This window comes from Drosophila virilis, chromosome 3 (genome assembly GCF_030788295.1).
Source record: "Drosophila virilis strain 15010-1051.87 chromosome 3, Dvir_AGI_RSII-ME, whole genome shotgun sequence".
Lineage (NCBI taxonomy): Eukaryota > Metazoa > Arthropoda > Insecta > Diptera > Drosophilidae > Drosophila > Drosophila virilis.
Genome location: NC_091545.1, coordinates 15,103,414 through 15,126,801, shown reverse-complemented (window position 1 = coordinate 15,126,801; position 23,388 = coordinate 15,103,414). Strand labels below are relative to the sequence as shown.

Below are 23,388 nucleotides of genomic sequence, written 5' to 3'. Positions count from 1 at the left end.
CTCTCGCGGCAACCTGCATCGTCTATTTGGAGGCCCCACCTTCGCGCTGATCTGGCTCTGGCATTTTATTAGATCATAGCAAACGCCTCGGCTCGAAATCGGCTCAAAAATTGCGCGTGGTGCGTTTTTTGCCCAGTTCTCTTGGTGGTAGCTGTTGCTGCTGCTGCTGCTGCTGCGCCTGCTGCATTGTTGGCCAGGTATTTTTATTTTTATTTTTTGCATATGCTTTTAAAGCGACTTAATTTGATTTAGATTTTAATCGCGACCATTGCGTGTAGCTGTGGCAAAAAAATGCAAGCCAAATTTAAAATTCATACGCAATTTGCTCGCCAACCAAAAAATAAAAAAAATTACAAACTTGTGGTATTAATGTCGCTATCAATAAATTTTGTCTCTGTCTGTGCGTGCCTGGGGCCTTGATTGTGCATTAGTTAGATAAAAGGCGCCATATTTATGCATGTGTATATGTATGTGTATATAGTGCATAATAGAATAACCCGCGATATGACCAAGTGTTGACTTGTTGGCAATTAAGGTCACTTTTCTGACTTTTGTGTCGCCGCGTTTTAAAACGCGCACAATTCGCACGCGGGTATGTTCGATAACTGTCGGGGGTATACATTGTCTTGCAAATGGCCAAACAAATAGCGTTACGACCAGTTAACAGGCTGTATAAATGGTTTTGATATACGCTTGCTTGAATTTAAGCCATCAAATATGCCTAACACATAATATAATGCATTCTGTTTTCCTGCAATGCAGCCCAATTGGTTAAATTTCTGTCTTCCAAAAATTAATATATTTAATTATTTTTTTCTTGCACATAAAGTTTGGCCTTTGAGCAAGAGTAGAACAGATAGAATATTTTTGTGTTCTCTTTAACTCTTTAAAGGGAATTCTAAAGAAAATGAAGCTTTCATCAATCTCTTTTAAATATTATTGATTGCTACTAAAGTTCGCATAAAATAAGATAACTGTAATTTCAAAGCAAATAAACAATTCAGGATATGAAAACTGTCAATTGTGAGCCCACTGGCTGGCGTAGACACATTTTGATGCCAAAAATTCAAATACGAAACAAATATTGTTTTTAATTAGCTGTCGTTGAGTCGCCACAACACATTTCAACTTCATGTTGCTACAGTTGGCAGATTTTGTCCCTGACTTGCGGCTGACACCACATGCCGTGCAAATCAATTAAAAGCGATCCAATATGAATCGATATAAAATCAAAGCGATCTAGGCAGACAGACTGACCATAAACAGACCACGGCCGCTTACCTGGAAAATTGATTGAGCAGCACACGCGTTGACATTTCAATTAGAAGTCCATACTGGCCCCGACTAGACCAGACCACATCTGAGCCGGGCCACAACGGGCCGGACCACACTTGGCCAGACCAGAAGGAATGCCGATTTCAGTTGTCTTGCAGCGATAAACCTTATGGACCAATTAAGTATTTCGTGTCATGATGTGATTTTTTATCGCCCCAAATGGAGAATAATACGCATACGCAGTGTACATCGAGTGAAAGGCTGTCGTTGGTATTGGGATTTTTGGGCCTGTTAATTGAACATGAAACATGTTTCAGCTCTGGCTGCTTGCTCGACTCTTAGTCTATCTGTCTGACTGTTTGGGGATTTCTTTTTATTTTACCTATATATATATAAATTTTCTTCTTTTTTTTTTTTGATTTTCGGGTTTTCGCAATTTGATTGAATTTTAATTTTTGCATTTGCAAACCAATACGAAAACTCCAAAACTACAAACTGCAAACTCCAACTGCTAGTCAGCTGCAATTTCAACCTACTTCGGCTGGACTGGTCGAGTTTAGTTCGTCGCGCATTTGTCACACACACGCACTGAGCTCAGGCCGCGGGGCGTTACGTAATTGCCAACGGGCAGGCACTTGGCTAACACGGACGGCGACTACAGCTGGCCATGGCTAACACATACGACCATTGCCTACTTAACATCATGACGAAATCCGCCTGACAACCGCAGCCTGCTAATACTCTTGCCGCTGCTGCTGCTGTTGTTGCTCCTACAGCTCCTCCTACGTCTCGGCGGCTGTTCCACCCGCCGCACAGCATCAATTTTTAATTGAAAAATCTAGATTTCACTTAAAATTTTCACGTCGATTATTTTACATACCCATATGAGCCCAGCTTTGTAGCGACCTGTGCGCATGTGCGCATGCATGCGTGTGTGTGTGTATGTGTATGTGTTTCTGTTTGTGTGTATCTATGTGTGTGCACGCGTCTATCTAGATTGTTTGTCGCTCATTGAAAATCGAAATGCATGTTGTACATGCCGCGTGCGTAAACATTTCAAAATTTGCCAACACATATTCATAAAGTTACAGATTTAATACCGCCTGCCTATTTGCGCAATTGACGATCTCGAATCTCTGAAAACCCAAATCTTGAATCTAATTCTACACGCATCGAAAAACTGAACCAGTTTTAAAAGTGCAATATCGCTATAAAAAATGCTGAAAGGCCGAACGGGTTGGGTATCAAACTCTCCATGTGTGTGTGTTAGTATGGGGCGTACAACACTGCGTATGCGTGTTATTTTGCCGTCAACTGATATTGCGAGTCGCGCTAATAGCCGCAGGATTGACTACAATTATGGCCTAAGGCAGCTTATGCTCTAAGTTTATCCACCTTGGCTTAGGCAAACGCCTTACCAACACGTTTTACATGCTGTGAAATGTTTGCCTTTAAATTATATGAAACAACTAAAATTGTTTAGCTGTTGTCGTGTTTTAAGAAAAATTGTTCGTTATCTAATTGCATAATTTTTCTACCATAAAATCAAGTATAGGGAACTATCTGATTTTCAGAAATCATTATTTTTTGTTTATACCTTTGTCATAAACATTTTACCCTCTTTTGAATGTTCCAGGCAGCTTTTTAAGTCTATCTTAAGTCGAAAAGCATCTGACACTGAACCAATTTTAGCAAATCTGGTCAGTCAAGAATTTTTACAAATATACAATGGCCAGCAAAAGTAATTTGATACATTTTTCGATCAATCGCTTAAATGGAGAAAAAAAGTGGCCTTGGCTGATGCTTCAAATAAAATAGGGAAATATATTTTAAATTCTCTTGCACATTTATTTTTTGTCAAGTACTTAACTGGAAAAAGTCTTTTGATTATTATTGCGAGTTAATTTTAAAAGCAAGCATTGGTTAAATGATGAAATTTTTGTTTGTGAAATGCCACAAAAAAAACTTGCGTTTCTTTTATTGCAATCAGTTTTAAAAGTTAACCAGATTATTTTGGTCTCAAGTCTTAAAATTTTGTATATATACTCGCGTCTACTTGACTTAGCCATGCCTGTGCATTTTTATATCGTAAATTCAATTTATGAGCTGCAGCTTTGTAGCAAGTGCCAGCAAATGTTGGCTAATGGGATAAGTGATGTTCCCATAAGAAGCAAAAAAAGATAAAACCCACTCGCGCTCACTCAGATATATGTATTTCAACTGCAACGTGGATGATTGTTTTATACTGAAATGTAGCTGCAAGATAGGCCAGAATATGTAAATATATTGCATGAAAACACAATATGAACAAATTGTGGGCAGGCAGGAAATTGCTAACAAGCAAAGTAACAATCAAAAATGATTTCTGATCTGTGTTTGTCTGTCTGTCAGTCTGTCGCCTTGCCCAACCTCCAAAAGTCAACTGGGTAGCTGCAATTGTGAGCTTGCGATTATGCCATAGACATAGCATATTTACGATTTACGATATGCGATTTACGTAGACAACCATAAATTAACACCCGGCCATTTGGCAGGCGGGTGCATTAATTATTCTAAGCCGCCAAAATCCAAGCGATTTGGCAAGAAACGATGCCAGGCAAACGGGCAATGAATTCAATGGAATTTTTAAAATTGTCTCACATTTGTTTTACCAGCTAATTGCTCGACTGCAAGACTGAGTTGACATTCTCTCTGAATCTTTGCCAGCAATCTCCAAATCCTTAATAGGTGTGCGTGTCGCCAGCAAAGATTTTCTAGCTGGCAAACCGGATCTCAAGTCTCGAGAGTCGACTGAGTCATAGCTCAACCGTGCTCAGTCGTTCAATGTCGCCTCGTCGCAGGCGGCGCCTAATCTAGAAAATTGTAAATTATTTAATTGGGAGCGTTCGGACAACGCCTCTGCCTAAAATACACAGTACTGAGAATTTGTTGCATTCAATTGACTCTTAGACATTTCTCACGCGTCTAAGTGCGCGTTAAGTGTTTCTTTTTTTTTTACACTTTGCACACATTTGCACATCAATTGTGGATCAACGTTTTTATTGATCTATGCGAATTGAGTAACTGGTTGACTCCGAAATCGGCTTAGAATGCTGTTCTCAACTTGGCCGGCTGATGTGGGAGCCATTTGCATATTTACATATCTACACATATACATGTGTACATATATTCAATGAATTTTTTTTTTTTATTTGAAATGTATAACGTGGATGGCATTTGACACGCCACATCGACAGTGAACGCTTTACATACTGGTACCTAGTATATAGTGCATTTATAGATCTGATACTGTATCTCAGACAAATTGAACGCACTTTAGCCCAGTCGAGAGTAAAAACCAAGTCAATGCCAAAGTTGCTTAAATTGACAAAAAGTACTTTTAATTAGAATACTTGGTACGTACCAAGTACGACCATGCATTCGCCTCAGTTGCATATATAGCTGTCTATTGAAACTCGTTATCCGAGATTAAGTTAATTGGATTAGCCAGCGGTTAGCTGGCAGTTAGAAGCCATCGCAGGTGGGCAGGGTGCATTTACAGCAGCAACAGCAGCAGCATTTCGCATTCAAATGCTGCCTAATTTGTGTTAATTATGACAAATGTTTATGACACTGCACCAAAACTGTGGCAAACATGTGCATATATAAATGTATGTATGTCTGTATGTGTGGCCTACGAATGCGAGGTTCGATTCAGCACTTGTGTGTGGTTGACCAAATGCAAGGCTACAGCCAACAACTGGCCCAGTTGTAGTCCTAGCACATTTGTTTGTTGTGGCAATTGCGAGGTTCCACTTAAGGTACTTCACTTAAGGTAATTTGGCCTGTCCTCAAAAATTAAAATTACTATAAAGCCCTTTCGGGTAGATTAAAGAATTAGCTTCGTCAAATAATGTCCAATATCTGAATGTCGCCGACACGTCTACCTCGAAATATCGAAGCAATTACTTCAAAGAAACTTCTTCTTTGCCCATTTCAATTATCCAAAAAAGCTTTTAAAATTGATGCAGTTGTTAAATTAAACCATAAATTGTTTTTATGTAAAGAAATTCATTTATTTAAAACACAATAACTAAACAATAGCAATAAATTAGGTATAAATATTATAAAATTAACAAATATAAAGGAAACAGTTCACAAAAATCACCTCATCAATATAACATCAAAAAAATCCGCTACACTCCCTGCAGATTTCTATAGCTGGCCGCTGCAAACTGATGGCCCCTGGCATACATGGGCACCATGTGCTGTTTATCCCGCCGCACCATGGACTGCACTAGACTAGCGGAGGCGGCGCCCTGCTCATCGTCTGAGATCTCCTCAAACTCATCGTCGTCCAGCACTTGGGGGAAAAGTACGGGCCCAGCACCCTCGGGTCGTGGTGCTCGTTGATGAGGCGCCAGTGAATTGGCGTGCAGCGTCTTCGGCTTACGCTGGAAGTAGCTGGCGTAATCGGGACGGGCAAAGCTTTTGGATACAGTTTTGTATTTGTAGTGCTTCAGGCCCGGCGTGGTGTGCACAACCTTCTTCTGGTGTATGTGATTGGAGATGGGCTCTGGGCTTTTGCTGGGTCGCGGCTTGGCGGACGCATAGTTCGTGTGTAGTGACTGCAGAGGAGCGGCTGGCTTGTGCAGATAGTTCTGAGGCAGCTCTTTTGGCTGGTAATGCTCATAGTAAGGATGTTGATGCGGCTGAATTGTGCTATAGTGTGGACGATACTCCTTGGGCTCATTGACAATCAGCGCTTTCCAGTCGCTCTCCTGTACGGGATAGGTGGGTTGCAGCTTTTGTGAGTAGTCCTCTAGTTTATGGGCAGCCGCAATCTCCTTGTAATAGTTATCTCTCGCCTGCTGCAGACGATTCCTGATGTCTGGCTCCAGTTCCATTGGCACCTGCTTTATACGTGCATGCGGCTTGAACTCGATCAGGCTAGGTATCTTGGGGTGGGAATGCGTCAGGTCCTCAATGGGCTTCTTTAGCGGCTTTATATCGGAGCTCAGCACAATATGCTCCTGATCTTTGCTATAATGATTGATTTTCGACTGTGAGGTATCATCGTTGACACTACTTTCCCCCTCCGGCGTTTCTGTGATCGGATGCGAATTTGCGCCCACGGTCTTTACAATGGCGTTGAAACCCTTTTTGGCATCCGCAGTATAGTGCACTGTGCGTATGGAGCCATCGGGCTCGAGTATACTATAATGACCCTTGACACCGTCGCCATCCCTTGACTCCCATTGCGATTTCACATCACCAGTGTGAAGATCCTTGACTCCATAGCTAAACGCATATTCTGGATGTTCCTGGGTGAGCATTTTTTATAAAATGAAAAACAAATCTTGCAAATTTATTTAATCCTTATAAATAAGTAAGGTAAATAATAATGTATACATATATAACTATTTGTAATATTCCTGCTTGGATTTTTGACAGTAGAACTATGTGAAATGCTTTTTTTTGCGAAAATCTTATTCTTTCTCTAATCCTCTTAACACTTCTTTTATTGCAGGGATGTGTTTAAAAGTGAAGTGTAATAGTGTAATAGTGATACGTATAATAAATGAATGGGTATGATGAACAACTTTACCCCTCCCACGAATAGATGCCAATGAAAAAACCGTTCCAGTGTATACTTATATTTGGGTGAGTGCATATTTATATATATATTTTGTTTTTAAATAGGATTATATATGCTAGGCCAATTCAAGCCTAGGCAAGGTCAATCTCCCTTCCTTATTAAAATTTCTCGGAGAGTTTCAAAAATATAAGATTTTTATTTAGGTAGATTTTTGTGACTAGTAGGACACCTGTTCCAGTTAGCATATCTTGGAATTCACCTTTCGAGGAATATTAAAAACTGTTTATTTTGATGTAATATTTCTTTGTTCTAATATGTCTTAAAATGCTTTGGCCACACCTATCGAAAAATACAAAAATAATAGACACGCACTGGTGCTCTAATACTCCAAAAGCTGCTACAAAAAACCTCTAGAATTTATATGTGCTCACGACAAAAAAAATAAAGTGAAATAAAATAAATGCCGTTTTGGCTTAAAATTGTGTCAAGGCAAAAACGCGCGCTGTGCACAGTTTGAAAGCCACTGGAGGCTGGGTTGGGTTTGGGCTAGTCCACGTCTATGTATTGATCTTTTGATCTGCAGCCGACATCAAGTCAACTCGCATTTAATCATTAATTAAATATTTGACAAAAAGTGTTGTGTTGGCTTTTAGAAAGCGAATGAAACAGCTACTAAATGCGTTTTTTATAAAACGCGCCATTTTGATTTAGAACTTTCCAAAATGTCCATAATAGCCATTAGCTTTACATAAATTCAGTTAATACAAATGTGGAGAACTGTCATTTATCTCTGTCTGTGTAATATTTGTCGGTTGTATTTATTGGATTTTTTTTATCTTAACACCTCTGTTCAAGCGGAGCAGGGGGCAAATCGCAAAAGTATTTCACATGCCTTGGCGCTGGCTTCAATTAAGCGCAGACGTCCATAAATGGCCACAGTCGTGTCCAGGCTGCATTCGACTTTAGAGTCTACATATTCGAGTCTCGCAGCAGTTTCAGCAGTTGTTGTTGGCTGCCTATCAATTTGCTTTTGCTGGCTGTCGCTGTCCGCCGAAAACAAATGATTACATTGCGAGTGCGTAACCTGAGCAGCCAAGGCTTGCGAGAAAAAATATTGTTTTTAATCAAAGCTACTTTTTTGGGTGCTTTGCCATGCTTGGTTGCATAAGTGGCAGGCGGAGCCAGCAGCTAGCTGTTGTTGTTGACCACTGGCCACCCAGGAGTCAGTCGCTGGCAGTCGCCTAGTTATGAGCTGTGGCCGCGGTTGGTGGTCGACAGATCGCCTTATTGCTGAGTTGGTGGGTGCGTGTGAACTTTGGCTCATAAATTGCGCACGCAGAGAGAATTTATGATGGCCGCAAAACGCAAATGCGCTGCAATTGCATGTAAATTGCGTATACGCTGTGTTGGCCGTGCGCGTCATAGTGACAACGGGACAGATCAGACAGATCGTGGGAGAGAGCATACAGTCAAATGAAATATTTTGATAACTGACAAGCAGACAAACAGACTGACTGACTGACTGTCTGGTTGTCTGATTGTCTGTCAGACAGGCGCTGGCTCGAGCCGCGCACAATCCAAGGCGTTGCAACAGGCGGACAGCTGAGACAGACAGACGGGGGGTGCGATAACTTGTTGCAGCAGCACATGAAAAACATTTTAAAATGTTAAACGCGCCTTGTCAATAGCTTTACAGTTACAATGAAAACAATTGTCTCCTTTCGCGGCCTTCCCATATGCGTGTAGGTGCAGCAAGCTGCGTGAGTATGCCTTATATGGCGCCAGCACTCGAATGCTGCTGATCTCTGTTGGCTGATGGCTGATGGCTGATCGTTGATCGTGTGCTGCACGCAAAACGCATTTTCGGCTACCTGCAGCCTCTCCTCCCGTCAATGGACTCGGCAAAAAAGAAAAAGAAACAATGGCCCAGACCAGGACAGTGCCAACCAGGCCAGGCTGGGCCCCACCAGATCAGCTTATGCCACTACCAAGTTGATTTATGTGGGCGACGATACGTTACACACAAAAATGTCTTGTGGGTGGGGACGATCATAAAACGCATGAACGAACAACATTCACTTTGAATTGCTGGCAATGGCGAAAAAATGCGTTTGCTGCACTAAAAATATATTTTGTCGGTAGTTGAAAGAATTCAAAATTTGCAAATATGTGAAGGGTATCCGAAGCTTGCAAAGTGATAAAACAAAGCGAAATGAAAGTGATATATAATATCAACGAAAATTCTGGATAAAAATGGGAAAACTATTTGAAATACTCACAATTAATTAGCTCTCAAAGCACAAACAATAAAAGATTTATGCGTGATTAATTTTAATGAGAATCTTAAATATAATCAAAAATATAAGACGCTTCGAATTTTCGCAATATACTCTTCACAAGGGAATAAATCGCTGCTGTATCTTAATTATTTGAGGCCGATTTGGGTCCAAAATCCAGTTGCAGCCCACTGTGCGTGACTTGGCAGTTGGCTTGAGAATTTCGGCAGCCATATAAAAATACCATTAGCTGCTTATGCACAATATGGCGTGGTGTGTGGGGTTTCAGATACTTACAAATTGTGGAGCATATTCCATCATTTCATCATCGTCCGCTACGACGACAGGTGCGGCAGTGATACGTTTACAGGCCACTGGGCGTGTCCATAGGCTGACCGCAAGGAGCGCTGCGAATAGCAGGAGACGGCAGCTGTTGCAGCGGGTCGAAGGCGGCTGTCTCGTTATCTAAGGCATTTAACAGAAATATGAATGTGCGGTTTTTATCAGTGGAGCGCTTAATAAATGCAACGATAAAACAAGTTGACCAACAGCCAACAGTTAATAAATTGGCTACAAAATTATTACGCGAGCATGGGCCAATTAATTGGCCAAACAGGCAAACAGGCAAACAGCCAAACGACGCGTGTTCAGATGCATTGGGACATTTCTCAAGTAACGGCCAGTACGGGCCTGCCACGGCACAGTCCGGGCATGTCATACAGCGTTGTGACAGTTGTCAAATGGTAATGGTAATACGCATACGCCTCGCTGTCCCCAAAATTAGGCTTCGCCAGACGCACATTTGTATGTACGATGTGACAGCAATCGCTTGAGGTTGGAGATTGATGGTTTTGCTTAAGACCAGTAGCTTGGGTATCGAAACAGGTCTGGCAGGATGGCAGCCGACGCCACGTACAATTCAATTCAATTCAATTTTCAATTGCCTGTTGCCAATTGCCGTTTACAACTTGTAACTGATTTTTTTTGCTTCTATTTTTTTTTCTGTGCTACCAGTCAAAGAAAAATTGCAAAATTTTTGGACAATTTCTTTGGCTTCAGCCACGATCGGCATGTGTCGTTTTCGCCCAGACATAGTTTGGTTTTCTTGCTTCACGATGAAACCTGGCTAATTAGTACAGTTGTGGTCGCACCAAAGACAGACACAAAGTAAGAGAATATATGGATAATAACGCAAGCTAATCGCCAGCGTTTAAGATATATTTGTTAAGACATGTCTGGCATTTGCAAAGAATGCGAGTACATGTTGTGAACAAATTTGGTTTTGATTTTTGGTCAATCCACAAGCCAGCCATAGTTAAATTAAAAATCCACCTACAAAAACTATTTAATCTAGGATATGTTTCAATCGGGAATCGCTTGTAAACTTAGAGTGAATTTAGTCTTATCACTGCAAATTATGTCAAATATTTACCCTGGTTTTCTAAAATGTAATTTCTATGAATTAAAATTAATATAGATAGGGAAAATATTAGAAAACTATCCACTGGATTAGCTTTGATCTAACAACAGAGTGTGACGTTAACAAGCTGTGAAAGATTTTGTCAGTTGGAAATTATATTCTTAATAAAGTAAAAGAAAAGTAATCTTTAACTATGAGGGATGTGTATAAAGAATTGCCTTAAACCAGAAAATTGGCAGCCAGTTTAAAGAAAAACAAATTATATTGCTCTACAGCTCGGTTTTAGTATAATACACTATAGAAACTAAGAAACTAAGAAACTTTCCCTTAAACGGGAAATTCGAATTGCAGTTTAAGAAACATATGAAGTTGCTTTCCAATTTGTATTGCTTAAATTTTCTTTAAATATTTCACATTCGTATTCGTTGTTTGCAGTAAGATTCAATGTATATTTGCAAAATAGTTTGAGATAAATTAAATGTATGCTGCAACTGCAATAGTTGCTAGAAATGTAGTTATTTGCATGCGCTTTGCTTTGATTTCTGCACTACTTTCACTTTTGGGGGTGAAAGTTTTTGGTCGGCACTTTCGCTCTTTATCGCAGCCAAAATTTGTTTTGTGTCAATGCGATGGCAAATAAAACGCATTTGCCAAAAAATTATTTGCACTTACATAAAAACGCATGGCTTCTGTCAATATATAATTTTCTATGAATATTTTACTTAAAAATTACACAAAATATTGTTCACGTCACACTGGCGATTAAAATCGCACGAAAAACGCGTCGAAGTCGCTCGCTGCTCGCTGCTCGATGCTCGTCGCCTCACTGGTTCAATGTCAAGGACAAAAACGTAATTAAAGCGTTTGCGCGACATTGCCAAAGTATTTATAGGCAGTCGCAAACGAAGACGACCGGCACAGCATCAGGCAGTGCGCATGGCCGAAGCGCCAAACCGTTTTCCCGGCGACAAGATTTTCCGGCCCAACTGGTTCCACAATTGTTGTCGCTGTCAGCTGAAGAGATCTTGCCAGGCGGCTGCGATGCGCCAATGTGGGCAGCACTGCAGAGCAGAGAAGAGCAGAGCAGAGCAGAGCACACAGTATTGCTTTAACGAACGCTTCCTCAGCTCCTCAGTCTAATTGACAATTATATGAAAAACTCAGTCGCTATCTGTGGCCATGGCTATGGAAAACTCGTTTTACGCTTCGCTATCACCAGGCAGCGGCATCAAACACCAATTTGGCTGTCTCCACTTTTGGTTTCAGCTGCGCCGAGTAAAAGTCGTCGGCTGCAGCTGTTGACTGGCGTTATAAAATTTATATCAGGCTGGATTACGTTTGGATTTAACATAAATTAATAGCGATTGGCTAGCGAATTTGCCAGCAAATGCTAACCATGGGAAACTAATCACATTCAGTAAAGCTGTTGGAAGAACTTGTTGTCAGTACTGCTTGGCATTACGCTTAGCTGGACGCATAACCAATGACAGAAATCCTCTTAAAGCGACTTTAAATACCCCGAAATATTTATCTAATAAAATACAGCTTAACTATAATTAAACTATATTAAATGAATAGTCTTATGCTGCAACACAAAAACGAAGAGATTGCTTTGAGCCAGCTCCTAGCCCAAAAGTATTCCTTCTGCTTCTAGTTTTGCACAGCTCATGTTTTGTTTCATTTAGAAATTGCTCTAAAACCAATTCAAATTCTTGCGCGTTGTTCTGAAAATATTGCAGCCCATAAATATTTTCATATGCAAGAAACGCGCTACATTTTGATATCTTCCCAAGATTTGCAGCTATTAAATATGTTTGGCTAAATTAAATAATTGGGGCTTAAAATATTGATGCATTTTACGGTTCAGATGAAAACCATCTTACAAATTTTATATCTTGTTTCCATTATCCTTAAAGATCTCAATTATCTACCTCTTTATATTAGCATGCGTATTTAGCGCTTTCTTAAGATTTTTTACGAACAGTAATTTAAAAATTTTAAGAAATAATTGCTAACAGAGTTAAAGAATAATGCTTTTCAGATACTTTGTGTGTTTATATTTTAATACAAAATATTATTACGAATACTGTATAAAGCTTATTTGGTCTTCTGTAAGGTATGCGTCGGTATTAGGTTATAATTACGTTCAGATCGGTCTGTGTTCATATATTCTTCCACTCATAAATTCTTCCTGTCGGCATTAGCTGTTGGCATCAGGTTCTTAATGGAGCTGCTTTACACTCACATAGCTGCTGGCATGTCCATGTCCATGTCCGTGTCCGTATCCATGATCGTAGCCACCATAGTGTGCGACATCGTGTCCGTAGCCGGCACCATAAACATCACCATGTCCGTAGCTCTTGTAAACCTGTGGATGATGGGCATGTCCCAGTTTCCTGACCACCGCATTGAAGCCATTGTGATCATCGGCGGTGTATTCCACGACACGCGTCGTACCATCTGATTCCTTCAAAGAATAGCTGCCGTGCACCTTATCGCCATCGCGTGACTCCCACTGGCTCTTCTGGTCGCCCGTGTGCGCATCCTTGACACCATAATCGAAGTGATACTTGGGATAATGATATGGCTCGTGTTTGTCGTAACCATGTCCATAGCTTGCATAGCCTAAGCCCAAACCCAAGCCATCGTATCCATAGCCGGCATAGCCGTGATCAATGTGTCCGTGTCCGTAGCTCTTGTGCACTGGCTCTTCGTGCTTGGTCAGCACGCTGTAGCTGGTCGCATGTCCATGTCCATGCGGCGCCGCCAGACTCAAGCCCAGTAGTCCGAACACCAAAACTCCATAGAACGGCTGCATTATGGTTGAATATCGTTTGGCGATGTGATGACGTCTGTTGGTTCTTGGTGGTGCCACTGACCGTTTTTATAGCACTGCCTCGGCCCATCGGGTGGTCTCTCTCTCTCTGGGCCAGAGCCATTCACCTGCCTTCGATTAGCTAATTAGTTGTTCATAATTGTAGCTTACCTTTGCGCGTTGAGCTGCATAGAAAATGTAATAAATTATTTGTAGACCAAACACTATAATTTCATTGTTGAAAAATCAAATTGGAGGGCGTTCGTCTGTGGGTTGAACATTTGATAGTATTATTGAAAAAGAATGCAATTATATGGTAATAGACTTAAGCTGAAGATTCCAAAAGGTTCTATAGCATGTTTCCATATTCTTAATGTTTTCGGGCTAACGAATTCCTAACAAAATTATTTCATATATATAACAAATATTTGAGCCTGTAAATATATACCATAATATTGATCTTTTACCATTTATATACTAAATAGTTGATGTCGGCATCAAAATATTGCATATATATTGCATTATCTAAAGAGCGTCAAAAACTGACATACTTAAAAATGTGAATGCTGTTGGGTTAATTAGAATGGAACTTTTTATTCTGTCCTTCATGTCAGCTAACGAGCCTATTCTTAATTCATTTCATCTGAAGCACTCCCTTTTTATCAGCCAATAAAATTATGAATCAGCGCTCATAACAATTAATCATATTTTACGCTCAACATTTAATGGAAAACATTAACAGGTCTTTAGTTTAGCACTAATTCGGAAGCGTTAAGCTCTGAGACACCCCTCCCTAAACATATTAAGCCCCCCACCTGCTGCACTGCGTCTCAAGGTCGTTTAAAGCTTGGGCTTTGGCTAGCGGGGCGCAAAAACACTTGTAGCTTGGCTTGAAAATGCAGCGAGCCGAGGCATTTGTAGTTTTTGGTCAATTTGAAAGCGGGCCACACTTGTTGATTGATTTCTAAAAGCAGCTGCAACAACAACAACAACAACGATTGTTGAAGCGTTGCCGTGTTTTTGGTCTGTTGACGCCCCTTTTATTAGTTGTTGCTGTAGTTTTGGGCCGCTTTTAATTGGGCAATGGGCATCAGACAACATATTTATGAATACACTGTGTGGAAATGGAAAATTTGCACAAATATTTGAAGTGTTTTTCGTATTTTGGTATTTTACTTATGCCAGCCTATTTAACCTCCAATAACCCAATTAATGAACATTTTATTTCGACGAGAATGTTCGGCTATATAAAGGTCTGCAAATGTTCGTTTGGCATCACAGTTTCAATTGTGTTTTAAGTCAAGCAACAAGCCAACTCAGGTCCACAATTTGATTAGAAATGGCTCAGAAATTGACTTTGGTCTGCTTTGCATTGCTGGGTATTGCAGCTGCCAGCTACATACCTCATGGTGGCTACGAGCATGGTCACGGCGTGGGTTACAGCATACAGACGCATCATGAGGCGCCCAAGAAGTGGCACAGCCACGAACAGGGTCACCACTGGGCACCACAGCAGCAGCACTACTATGTAGCAGCGGAACCACAGTCGGTGCACTGGGCACCACAGCATCATCATGTGGCAGCGGAGCCGCATCATCATCCCAAATACCAGTTTGACTATGGCGTCAAGGATACCAAAACGGGCGACATTAAGCAGCAGTGGGAGACACGTGATGGCGACAAGGTCAAGGGTGGCTACACCATGAAAGAGGCCGACGGACGCACTCGCATTGTGGAGTACACTGCCGATGACCACAACGGTTTCCAGGCGGTTGTCAAGCACATTGGACACGCCCACCAAGCGGAGCACAAGTCCTACGATCACAGCTACTACGGACATGGTCATGGGCATGCCACCAGCTATGTGGACGTGAAACAGGACACAGACAGCAAATGGTGGTAGACAATAGACAAATGATATTTATTGATGAATGGTTCGAAAACACTCCTAAAAAATACAATCTATACAAGATACAATTTTCGCATCCCATATATAATTTAATTTAATTTCTTAAAGTCGTCTCTTGGGCGTTGCTTGTAAGTTTTAGAGTCATTGGCCAATCAGCTCAGTTTTCTGTAAGCAGTTCACTGCTTTGCTCGGATTATTTTTCACTTGTTCGCTGCTTTTCACTGAGACGGCAGTCAAACATTATGCACTGCTTGCAAAATTATTTTAAAAAATAGCTGTTACTTTTTGTAAATATTTTTCAAATTTTTGTTTTATTTTAACCTTGCTAAGTTGTTAGGCAACAATCTTTGCAGACAGAACTCATGAATTTATGGCTAACAGTTTAAATAAGTACAAGCGCAGGCCAGAAATAATGCGTTGCTCTGCTTCAAAGTAACACTGTTAATTAAAATACTCATACTTAAACACTATTCCACTTAAACTTATTTCTTAATGTAATAGAAAACTTCGCAAATTAACTAAAAATCCGATTAGGCCACAGCCTCATGCAAATTCATCAATTAAACATTAATTTATGCTGTGCAGCAAAGTTTTGCGGTCACATAAATCTGCAAGTGTTACGAGACCGCAAGGCAAAGATTTCCTTGAATCTGGCATCTGGTCAAACTGATTGAAGCGCCGAAATGGAATAAGCTTTTAAGTCCAGAATAAAGCTGCCTATGTAAATGATGGGATGCATTTATTGGCTACCGAAATTCCCACCCATGATAAGCGCTGAGCTGTTGACAATTTGGGCTGGGCTCTGGACCTAGATAAGGCGAACTCGCATGTACATATATTTATTTGTCTGCTATTCGCATGTGCGAAAAAAATGAAAATAAAACTTCAACATTTTGGCTCATAATTTGCCTTCGTACTTACGCTTGACCTATCCTACCCTTTGCTGCTTTATATGGTTTCATTAAATATGCAAATGAGCAATGGAAATTGCGGCTGCCTCAGCGAAAAGGATAAAAAATTAAATTGGGAAGGTGAAAGCGGCCAGGTGATTTCGCAAGACAAACGCATACCCTCACGGGCTGAGATGGCGGATACCCATCAGACCAGCCGTGAAATTTATACAAAGAGTTCACATTGCACTTTGTTAGTTTACGTGAACACCCTAACAAAAAAAGTATTACACGTTTGTCTTGGAAGTTGTAATCCGTAGAAGTTTGAATCCTTGACTCCTAGGAAATCACACATCGAGAATTTTACTCAACTTATTTTTTTTTTTTTTAATACCATTTGACATTTTATTTTTTTTGTGCCTTTTAAGTTTCACATTTGAGTAAGATAAAAATATATAAGAAAAATTCATCAGCCTCAAGATTTCGGAAAATCTTCCCTCAAGTTTGAAAATTAGGCGGAAAATAGTTGATTCCAACCATGAATGTATGCATTTATGTTGAATTGAAAATGAACTCAAATTGAAATTCAATATTGCTTTTCTATGCGATTGCCATGAATTCAAGCCGTTCATGTTGTTATGCGTTAAGTAAAGGTGTTTTATTTCTGATTAGGCTGTATTGGTAATTTAATATACCGTATCTCATTTTCTCACATACTCTAGTAAAATAAAAACTATCCTTAAATTTATTTTCGCTCTCTCTCCTAATCATAATCAAAGCGACTCCTACTTCTTTTTCTTAGTAATGTGTATAAATAGTCGGTACATTTTTGAAAAGAACATATAACATACATATATATTTGAATTGCCTTTCTTCCTATGCTGATGTAAGGGTATACAATTTTCTTGAAGTTGCAATACACCTTTCGCTGTTTTGTTGTCCGGAGGGGCTACTGGGATCAGGAGTTACCGAGAGAAAGAGTCGAAAGTCGAATTAAATCGCCAAGTCCGAAATGAATGAAAGCAGCAAGAGATGGAATAAATGAATGAAACGAAATGTAATGAAAACGAAGGCGACGTTCACGTTGAAAAGTGCAACGCGTGGAAAAACGGTTGCCCTCTTTTGGTAGTCTTTGCCTTCTGTTATGACAAAAATAAAAAAAAAGAAATCTTGAAAAAGAAACAGAAAAGAAAAGCAGCTGCAGTAGCGGCCAAACAGAAAGTTTTGCCTGATTTCGGCGCCGCTCAAAGTATAATAATGTGCTGCTGCTGCCGTCAACGACAACTGCAACGACAACGACGACGGCGACGCTGCAGTTGCAGTTGCCTCCCAAAAAAGTGGGCGTGGCCATGGGCTATGTAGCATGCGGCTTGTGCCGCTTCAAGTGCACACTTTCTCATGGCTTAGCACTTTGCAGCATAGTTCGTTGGTTTTTGTAGTGGCTGGGCGGGTGCGTTGAGGTCGGGCGCTGAGATGGTTGCCCAGCTTATGCAACAAATAATTTAATTTTATGCTGCATACAAAAAGGAGAACTGGCTACAAACGAACCAACGAACGAGCCAAACGAACCAGCGCAGGGCGACAACGGAAATGCCACTTTACGGCCTGTTTGACGGCGAAGTGGACGTTAAGTTGTGAATATGATGACGGAGATGAAGGATGCAGCGACGATGATGACGATGATGATGATTATGATGATGGCGGCGTCATGAGCAACAAGCGACAAGCAAACTGAAATATTGCGCATACGCCGCCTGGGACAGCGGAAAATCGCTGGCAATGAGGTCGAGCCGTAAAACTGGGCTAAATGTCGGCATCAACAGACAAGAAGTCAACCGGATGGGGAATCGTTTGTTGAGTGTCATAAAAACGAAGGCTTAGACATAAAAACAAATTGCAGCAATCGAGTTGAGCGAATTATGCAATAATAAATTTACATATACAACGCATATGTTTCACATAGCCTATTCAGATCCCAGCTGAACTTGACTGAAGTAAGAAAGTGTCACATAAGAATGCGAAAGACGAACGCCTGCTGGAGCCCATAAAATGTAAACTAAACGTATCAAATAAGAAAACTTTCCAATGGCATTATTTTGTGCATTTAACACCATGTCCAATTGTTTGATACATCGCATCACCACAATGTGATATTTGTTGCCTAGTTAGAGGAAGAAGTTTCATGTATTTGTTGGCCCAACCACCCTGTTCTTAAGATAATATCAGATACTACTATATATTACACAATCGAATTAAATTTCAAACTACAGAGCAGTTCGTCTGCGAATGTTGGAGCAGATATCAATATTGCTCGAAAATCAAATGGAAAAATAAGTGTTCCCCCATTATCTATGCCGCATACTTTTATTCAGCCTGCCCTCGTATAGTTGTACTCTCTTAGCTGAGTTCTTTTATTAGATATAAGAGCTCATAATTTCCTCTGGAACACCAATAAGCACATTTGGCTTATAGCCCTCACAAATTGTTGTGCCAATTCTAAAATATTGCCAGTCGTTTTGTGGCATTTTCACGTTTCCTTCCATTCGCATTCGCATTCACATTAGCAATGTTTATGTTGGCTTCTATTTTTTGGCAATAACAGCAGATGTTTCGGCCACAATTAAAGCACTCGAATGGCCGCAAATGTTGGCATTTAGGACGACCTTCGAGCGAATCTCAGACTACACTACATAAATATATATAATTTCGCTTAATTGTGCAAAATAATCATAATTTTTCTGACAGGCCGGCAACAACAACATGCAGCGGCAGCCCGATTGCTCTGGCGGGCGAAATTTTTGGTTCGAGTTGGGTTTGAATGGGGCAAGTGTTGACCTGCTTTTGTTATCATCAAAATGTTTGCCAGCACATGTGTGCGCAAAGTTTTCGCCGCTGTCGACACATTAAATGAAATTTAATTCCTGCTGCCGTCATAAGCAGGCAGCAGGCAGCAGGCGGCAGGCGTGTTTGGCGTTCCGGCAAGGACAGCAGCTGGACGGGCTTAAAACGCAGGCGAGAAGCCAAGCCAGACCGCCAAAAACTGTAGCCGATGTGGCAGAACCTGCTTTCTTGCCTCGTGTTGGATACTCAACCACTAAACCAAACTAGCGTCGCCCCCAACCCAAGCCACCTACCCTTGGCCTGGTACGTGTTATGCCAACATTTAAATGTTATTTAAGGCTGCCCCAAAAAGTGGCCTGGCCACTGCTGCTGCTGATGCTCTTCTGCTCTTCTGCTCTTGTTGTTTGCTGCTGTTTTGTGTTATATTCCGTGGGCGTGGCACACTCATAAAACGTCGCACAGTTGTTGCAAAATTTGTGGCCTCAACGCTTGTCGTTTGTTTAAAGCCGAGCCCAAAATGACCACAAAAAAAAAAAAAAAGAGAAACAAGCAGAATTTCACGCTCATCTGACTAAATGGTTTTATAGCTTTAGATATTTGCTCATTTGTGTATGGGCCAAAATACGTTGATATTATTGCCATGTTGTTGCTGCTCTTGTTGTTATTTATGAGCGGTCAGTTTTCGTAGCCAAAATATGCTCAACACGCAGCCCTCCCACCCATCCCATCTATCTCTTTGCTTCGTTAGCCCTTTGCCGGGGCAACCGAATTCATAAGCCAAGCCAAAAACCAATCATATCAAATTTGTGTAGCCTACTTTTGGGCTCGTCGGCTGTCTGAAATGCTTGCGTTGGCTATATTTCTCTGATTTTTTCGTTCTTTCCTTTGCTTTTATTTTTTTTTTTTTTTTTTGGGTCTTGGGATTTGTATGTCTTAATCATATTTTATGTTTTATATTTCGCGCTTCAAGTATTTGATGGGTGACTAGCAGAAAAGCAGGCCTTACATTTTTAAAAAGTGAAAAAAAAGGAGCTGTGTGACGTGGCTGTAGCTAAGACACATAATTCGTGGCATTATTCTGAGGCCGTGAAGGGGCAGCTAGATGAGCGGGCAGGTCAGGACACACAAGAGACATGTGAGGTCACCAATTAGTGTTGATGTGAGCATTAATCTTCATTTTGGATATGTAACAGAGCTGTTGACAGATGTAAGGAGATGGAAGGAGATATATATGAAGTGTGGCTAAAAAAGATGCTTTGCGTACATAGAAAGTAAAGACAGCGCAGGTTTCTGACAGTCAACTCTCCGATTCAAATGGGGCTTGTAAGTTTCACATTTTCTAAGACTATGCCCATATAACTGATAGTTGCTACAGTTTGAAGACTTTTTATTTAGAATTTAAGTTTTTACTCCTTTTAAATAAGAATCAGATATGCCTCTTTTCTAGTACTCCCCCATAAGCGAAAAATCATGCTTTGGAAAGTGTTAATAAGCAGTTTCTTGATTACAGCTCACATATGAATTATTTAATAGATTGTTACTATGTTTGTACACATCTCGTATATGCATATATATTTTATTACTAACTATTGTGGTAAATAATTTGTCACAGAAGCAAATTATGACGAGTGTGAATTATTGCAACAGCCTCCTTGATAACTTTGTTTTCATAAGTAGACCACAACGAATTTATCAATTGAAATGTAACGTGTAAATTTAAATACTGATTAAATTACCTTCCAACAATTTCTATTTATAAATGGTTGCTTTATAAACGTAGTATATGATATGTTTGGCAAAGTATATAAAAGCATTTCAGGGGCTTAAACTTGCAATTTAAATAAACCTTCTTTAATTTTTGAAAATTAATTTTGTTAAATGGGCGGCAAATCTATATATATTTAATTAAAATTTGTGATACAGCCTAGATAGCTTAGATACTTTCACAAAAGGACGTATAGTATTAGACGGTTAGCAATTTATTGTAGCCCTCGCCGAACATGTAGGATAAGTCCATGGACAGGTAACAAGCAGGTCGTGCATTATAGTATTTTTGTAATGGGCATATTGAGCCATTTGGTATGCTTAGCCCAGCCTCTCTTAGCCTGCTCAAGTGGCCGAGAAACACTTGACTCGATTTTGCATAAATGCCAAATAAAAATCTTGGCTAAAATGCAACAGCGAACACGGCGAACGCTAAGGGCTAAGTGCTGCGGCTGCGGAACCGTTGTTAAGCTGCCCACAAATGCTCCACTTAACGGTCGACTAGGCACAAGGTCGGTAAAATCAACAAAAGCTGCGCTGCGGACTTTCAATAATTGGGGCCGGCATTAGCCCTAGGGATAGGGGCCAAGACGGGGCCAGAATGGCGGCGACTTGGCTCGGTTAGCCGCCACTTCATCAGCGGGGCAATTGAAGCGTGCGGTTCGGGCCGGACTCAGGTTTCTGGCCGGGCACTAAATTACGTTTAGTGGGTTAATAAAATGCCAAGCACTTTATGCAAATTGAATTAAATGGAGCTCAGCTCAGGATCTGGCTCGTTGGCCTGACTTCCGGCAGGACAAGCGAAAGCGCTTGTAAAATGCGTTCCCAGCTGCTTTCGCTCTGAATCTCACTCACTCTTCACAAGCAACATTTAATGCATTATTTATAAAGGATTAGCACCGAGAGCAACTGTCATGCATCCAAAACGGAAGATGGCGAAAACAGGAAGGAAAAACCTTTGCCTAACGAGAAATACTAATTGCCACCGTTCGTATCTGTGTGCTCGTGTGTGCGTATGTATGCTTGTATGAGTCTATTGTTGTTGCTTTTAATGATATGCATTATGAGACGCTCATTAACAAAGCAAATGAAGAAAGTCAAATGTGTAAGTTGAAATGACGAACGAAACCCCTCACATGACCAACGAACCTCAAACCTCCCAAATGAGACAGACACCTGCTCAGTTGTTGTGGGTAAACATCATTTAAATTTATAAAACCACAAAAGCAACAATAACAACAGCACCACAGCAAAACATTGTGACAATGTGGCTGACAAATTAGAGATGCGTTCGTGACATTACAAAACTTAGCGAGAACTTTGTAGTACTGTTATACAGAAACTATGGAACTCTATTTTTATAGTTTTTTTATTTATATTAAATCAGCTCTATAGAATTGTTCGCATCTTATCTGTAAAATGTTACTATGGACAAAAGGAAACCTAATGTCCTGTGTATGTTTCTAATAATTAGTAATGCTTCTAATAATTATTTTGCACTCATCTCTAATGCACACAAACATATTTGTTTGTAGAAGAATGTAAATGACTCGGTTGAAAGCTGTGTGCGTGTGTACCTGGAATGAATGGAAAGTCCTTTATGCATATAAAAAATTTGTTTTTTTTTTTAATGAAAATATACGCCTCGGAATTTTACATAATTAACTGACAATGAGTTTATGTATTCGCATTTATGCTTGTAAGCACCAACACACATAAAAGCACAGCCACTCAGCGGTGAATATGTATATATATATATATCTATGCATGTGTATCTGTGTGTGTGTGTGTGTGTACATTTGTATGTAAGGCATTTAAACAGGCAGGAGTTACCGGCAACAATCCGTTCACCAACTCCCAGGGGACTTAAGTTAATTATCACATTTTTTACACACAATTTTACTTTGCATTGATGTGTTACATTGGGATGGGCGTTTTGCTGAGGGCATGGCTAGGGCAATTACGCATTAAAGCTTAATTATGTGTATAATTTGGTTGTAATTTTCTGTAAAGCACATGATACGAGCGCGATTAAACAGCTTCAAAAAGTTAAATCAGCTCATTAATAAACAATTAGCCAGATTCAGATTTGCTATAGAACGAGCAGCTAAATTGCAAAGCGCTTCTGAAACATAAATAATAACAATATATTTCAAATAACCTTTGGATATAACTTGCTCGATTACAGTGTTGTTTTGCTTACTTTTATGCATATTTACAAATTTATACATTTCTCATATATATGTGAAATAATGGGAAAAAATGCGGTTTCCAAAAATCGATATAGCCTAAACACCCCTCAGCTCAGTTTTGTGATAATTATGGAAACATAATTAGGAATTAGAAAACTCTTTAAAAAATCCTTGTCTAAAATCTATCTAAGAGCATCGGCTTCATAAAAATCTTAAATATGCTATTGCAACAGTTTTCTAAGCTGCTCTTATCGCATCCCTTTCTCTCTCCCTCTCTCTCCCTCGAAGCGCGTGTCCAACTTTGTTGCCGTCTTCTTATCAGTTCTTAGGGCCGCTCGTCTCACAATATTGCAAAATGACTTTCACTTTAATTGAGGGGACTGCGCCATTTGTAGCCGCTGCAAAAACAAACAAATAAAATTATTTTC

General features: G+C 40.2%; 3 protein-coding genes across 3 annotated transcripts; 1 reads left to right on the top strand and 2 right to left on the bottom strand.

Moving 5' to 3' along the window:
- Positions 1-5,305: 5,305 nt before the first annotated feature.
- Cpr76Bc (Cuticular protein 76Bc) lies at positions 5,306-11,394 on the bottom strand. Its single transcript, XM_032434427.2, has 3 exons — positions 11,222-11,394; positions 9,427-9,594; positions 5,306-6,578 (listed from the first exon to the last, which is right to left on the bottom strand). The coding sequence occupies exons 1-3, from the start codon at positions 11,231-11,233 to the stop codon at positions 5,451-5,453; spliced, it is 1,308 nt and encodes a 435-aa protein (XP_032290318.2). The 5' UTR covers positions 11,234-11,394; the 3' UTR covers positions 5,306-5,450.
- A 1,209-nt stretch (positions 11,395-12,603) lies between these two features.
- Cpr76Bb (Cuticular protein 76Bb) lies at positions 12,604-13,391 on the bottom strand. Its single transcript, XM_002047494.3, has one exon. It carries the CDS (start codon positions 13,365-13,367, stop codon positions 12,771-12,773), a length of 597 nt encoding a protein of 198 aa, XP_002047530.1. The 5' UTR covers positions 13,368-13,391; the 3' UTR covers positions 12,604-12,770.
- Positions 13,392-14,641: 1,250 nt separating this feature from the next.
- Cpr76Ba (Cuticular protein 76Ba) lies at positions 14,642-15,430 on the top strand. Its single transcript, XM_002047493.4, has one exon. It carries the CDS (start codon positions 14,704-14,706, stop codon positions 15,265-15,267), a length of 564 nt encoding a protein of 187 aa, XP_002047529.1. The 5' UTR covers positions 14,642-14,703; the 3' UTR covers positions 15,268-15,430.
- Positions 15,431-23,388: the final 7,958 nt, after the last annotated feature.

Excerpts from the sequence above, each read along its gene's own strand:
- Cpr76Bc (XM_032434427.2), bottom strand. Across the intron at positions 6,579-9,426 it reads TGGAATATGCTCCACAATTT|GAACATCCAGAATATGCGTT; the intron begins GTAAGTATCTGA and ends ATGCTCACCCAG.
- Cpr76Bb (XM_002047494.3), bottom strand. The coding sequence starts at position 13,367 with ATGCAGCCGTTCTATGGAGTTTTGGTGTTCGGACTACTGGGCTTGAGT.
- Cpr76Ba (XM_002047493.4), top strand. The coding sequence starts at position 14,704 with ATGGCTCAGAAATTGACTTTGGTCTGCTTTGCATTGCTGGGTATTGCA.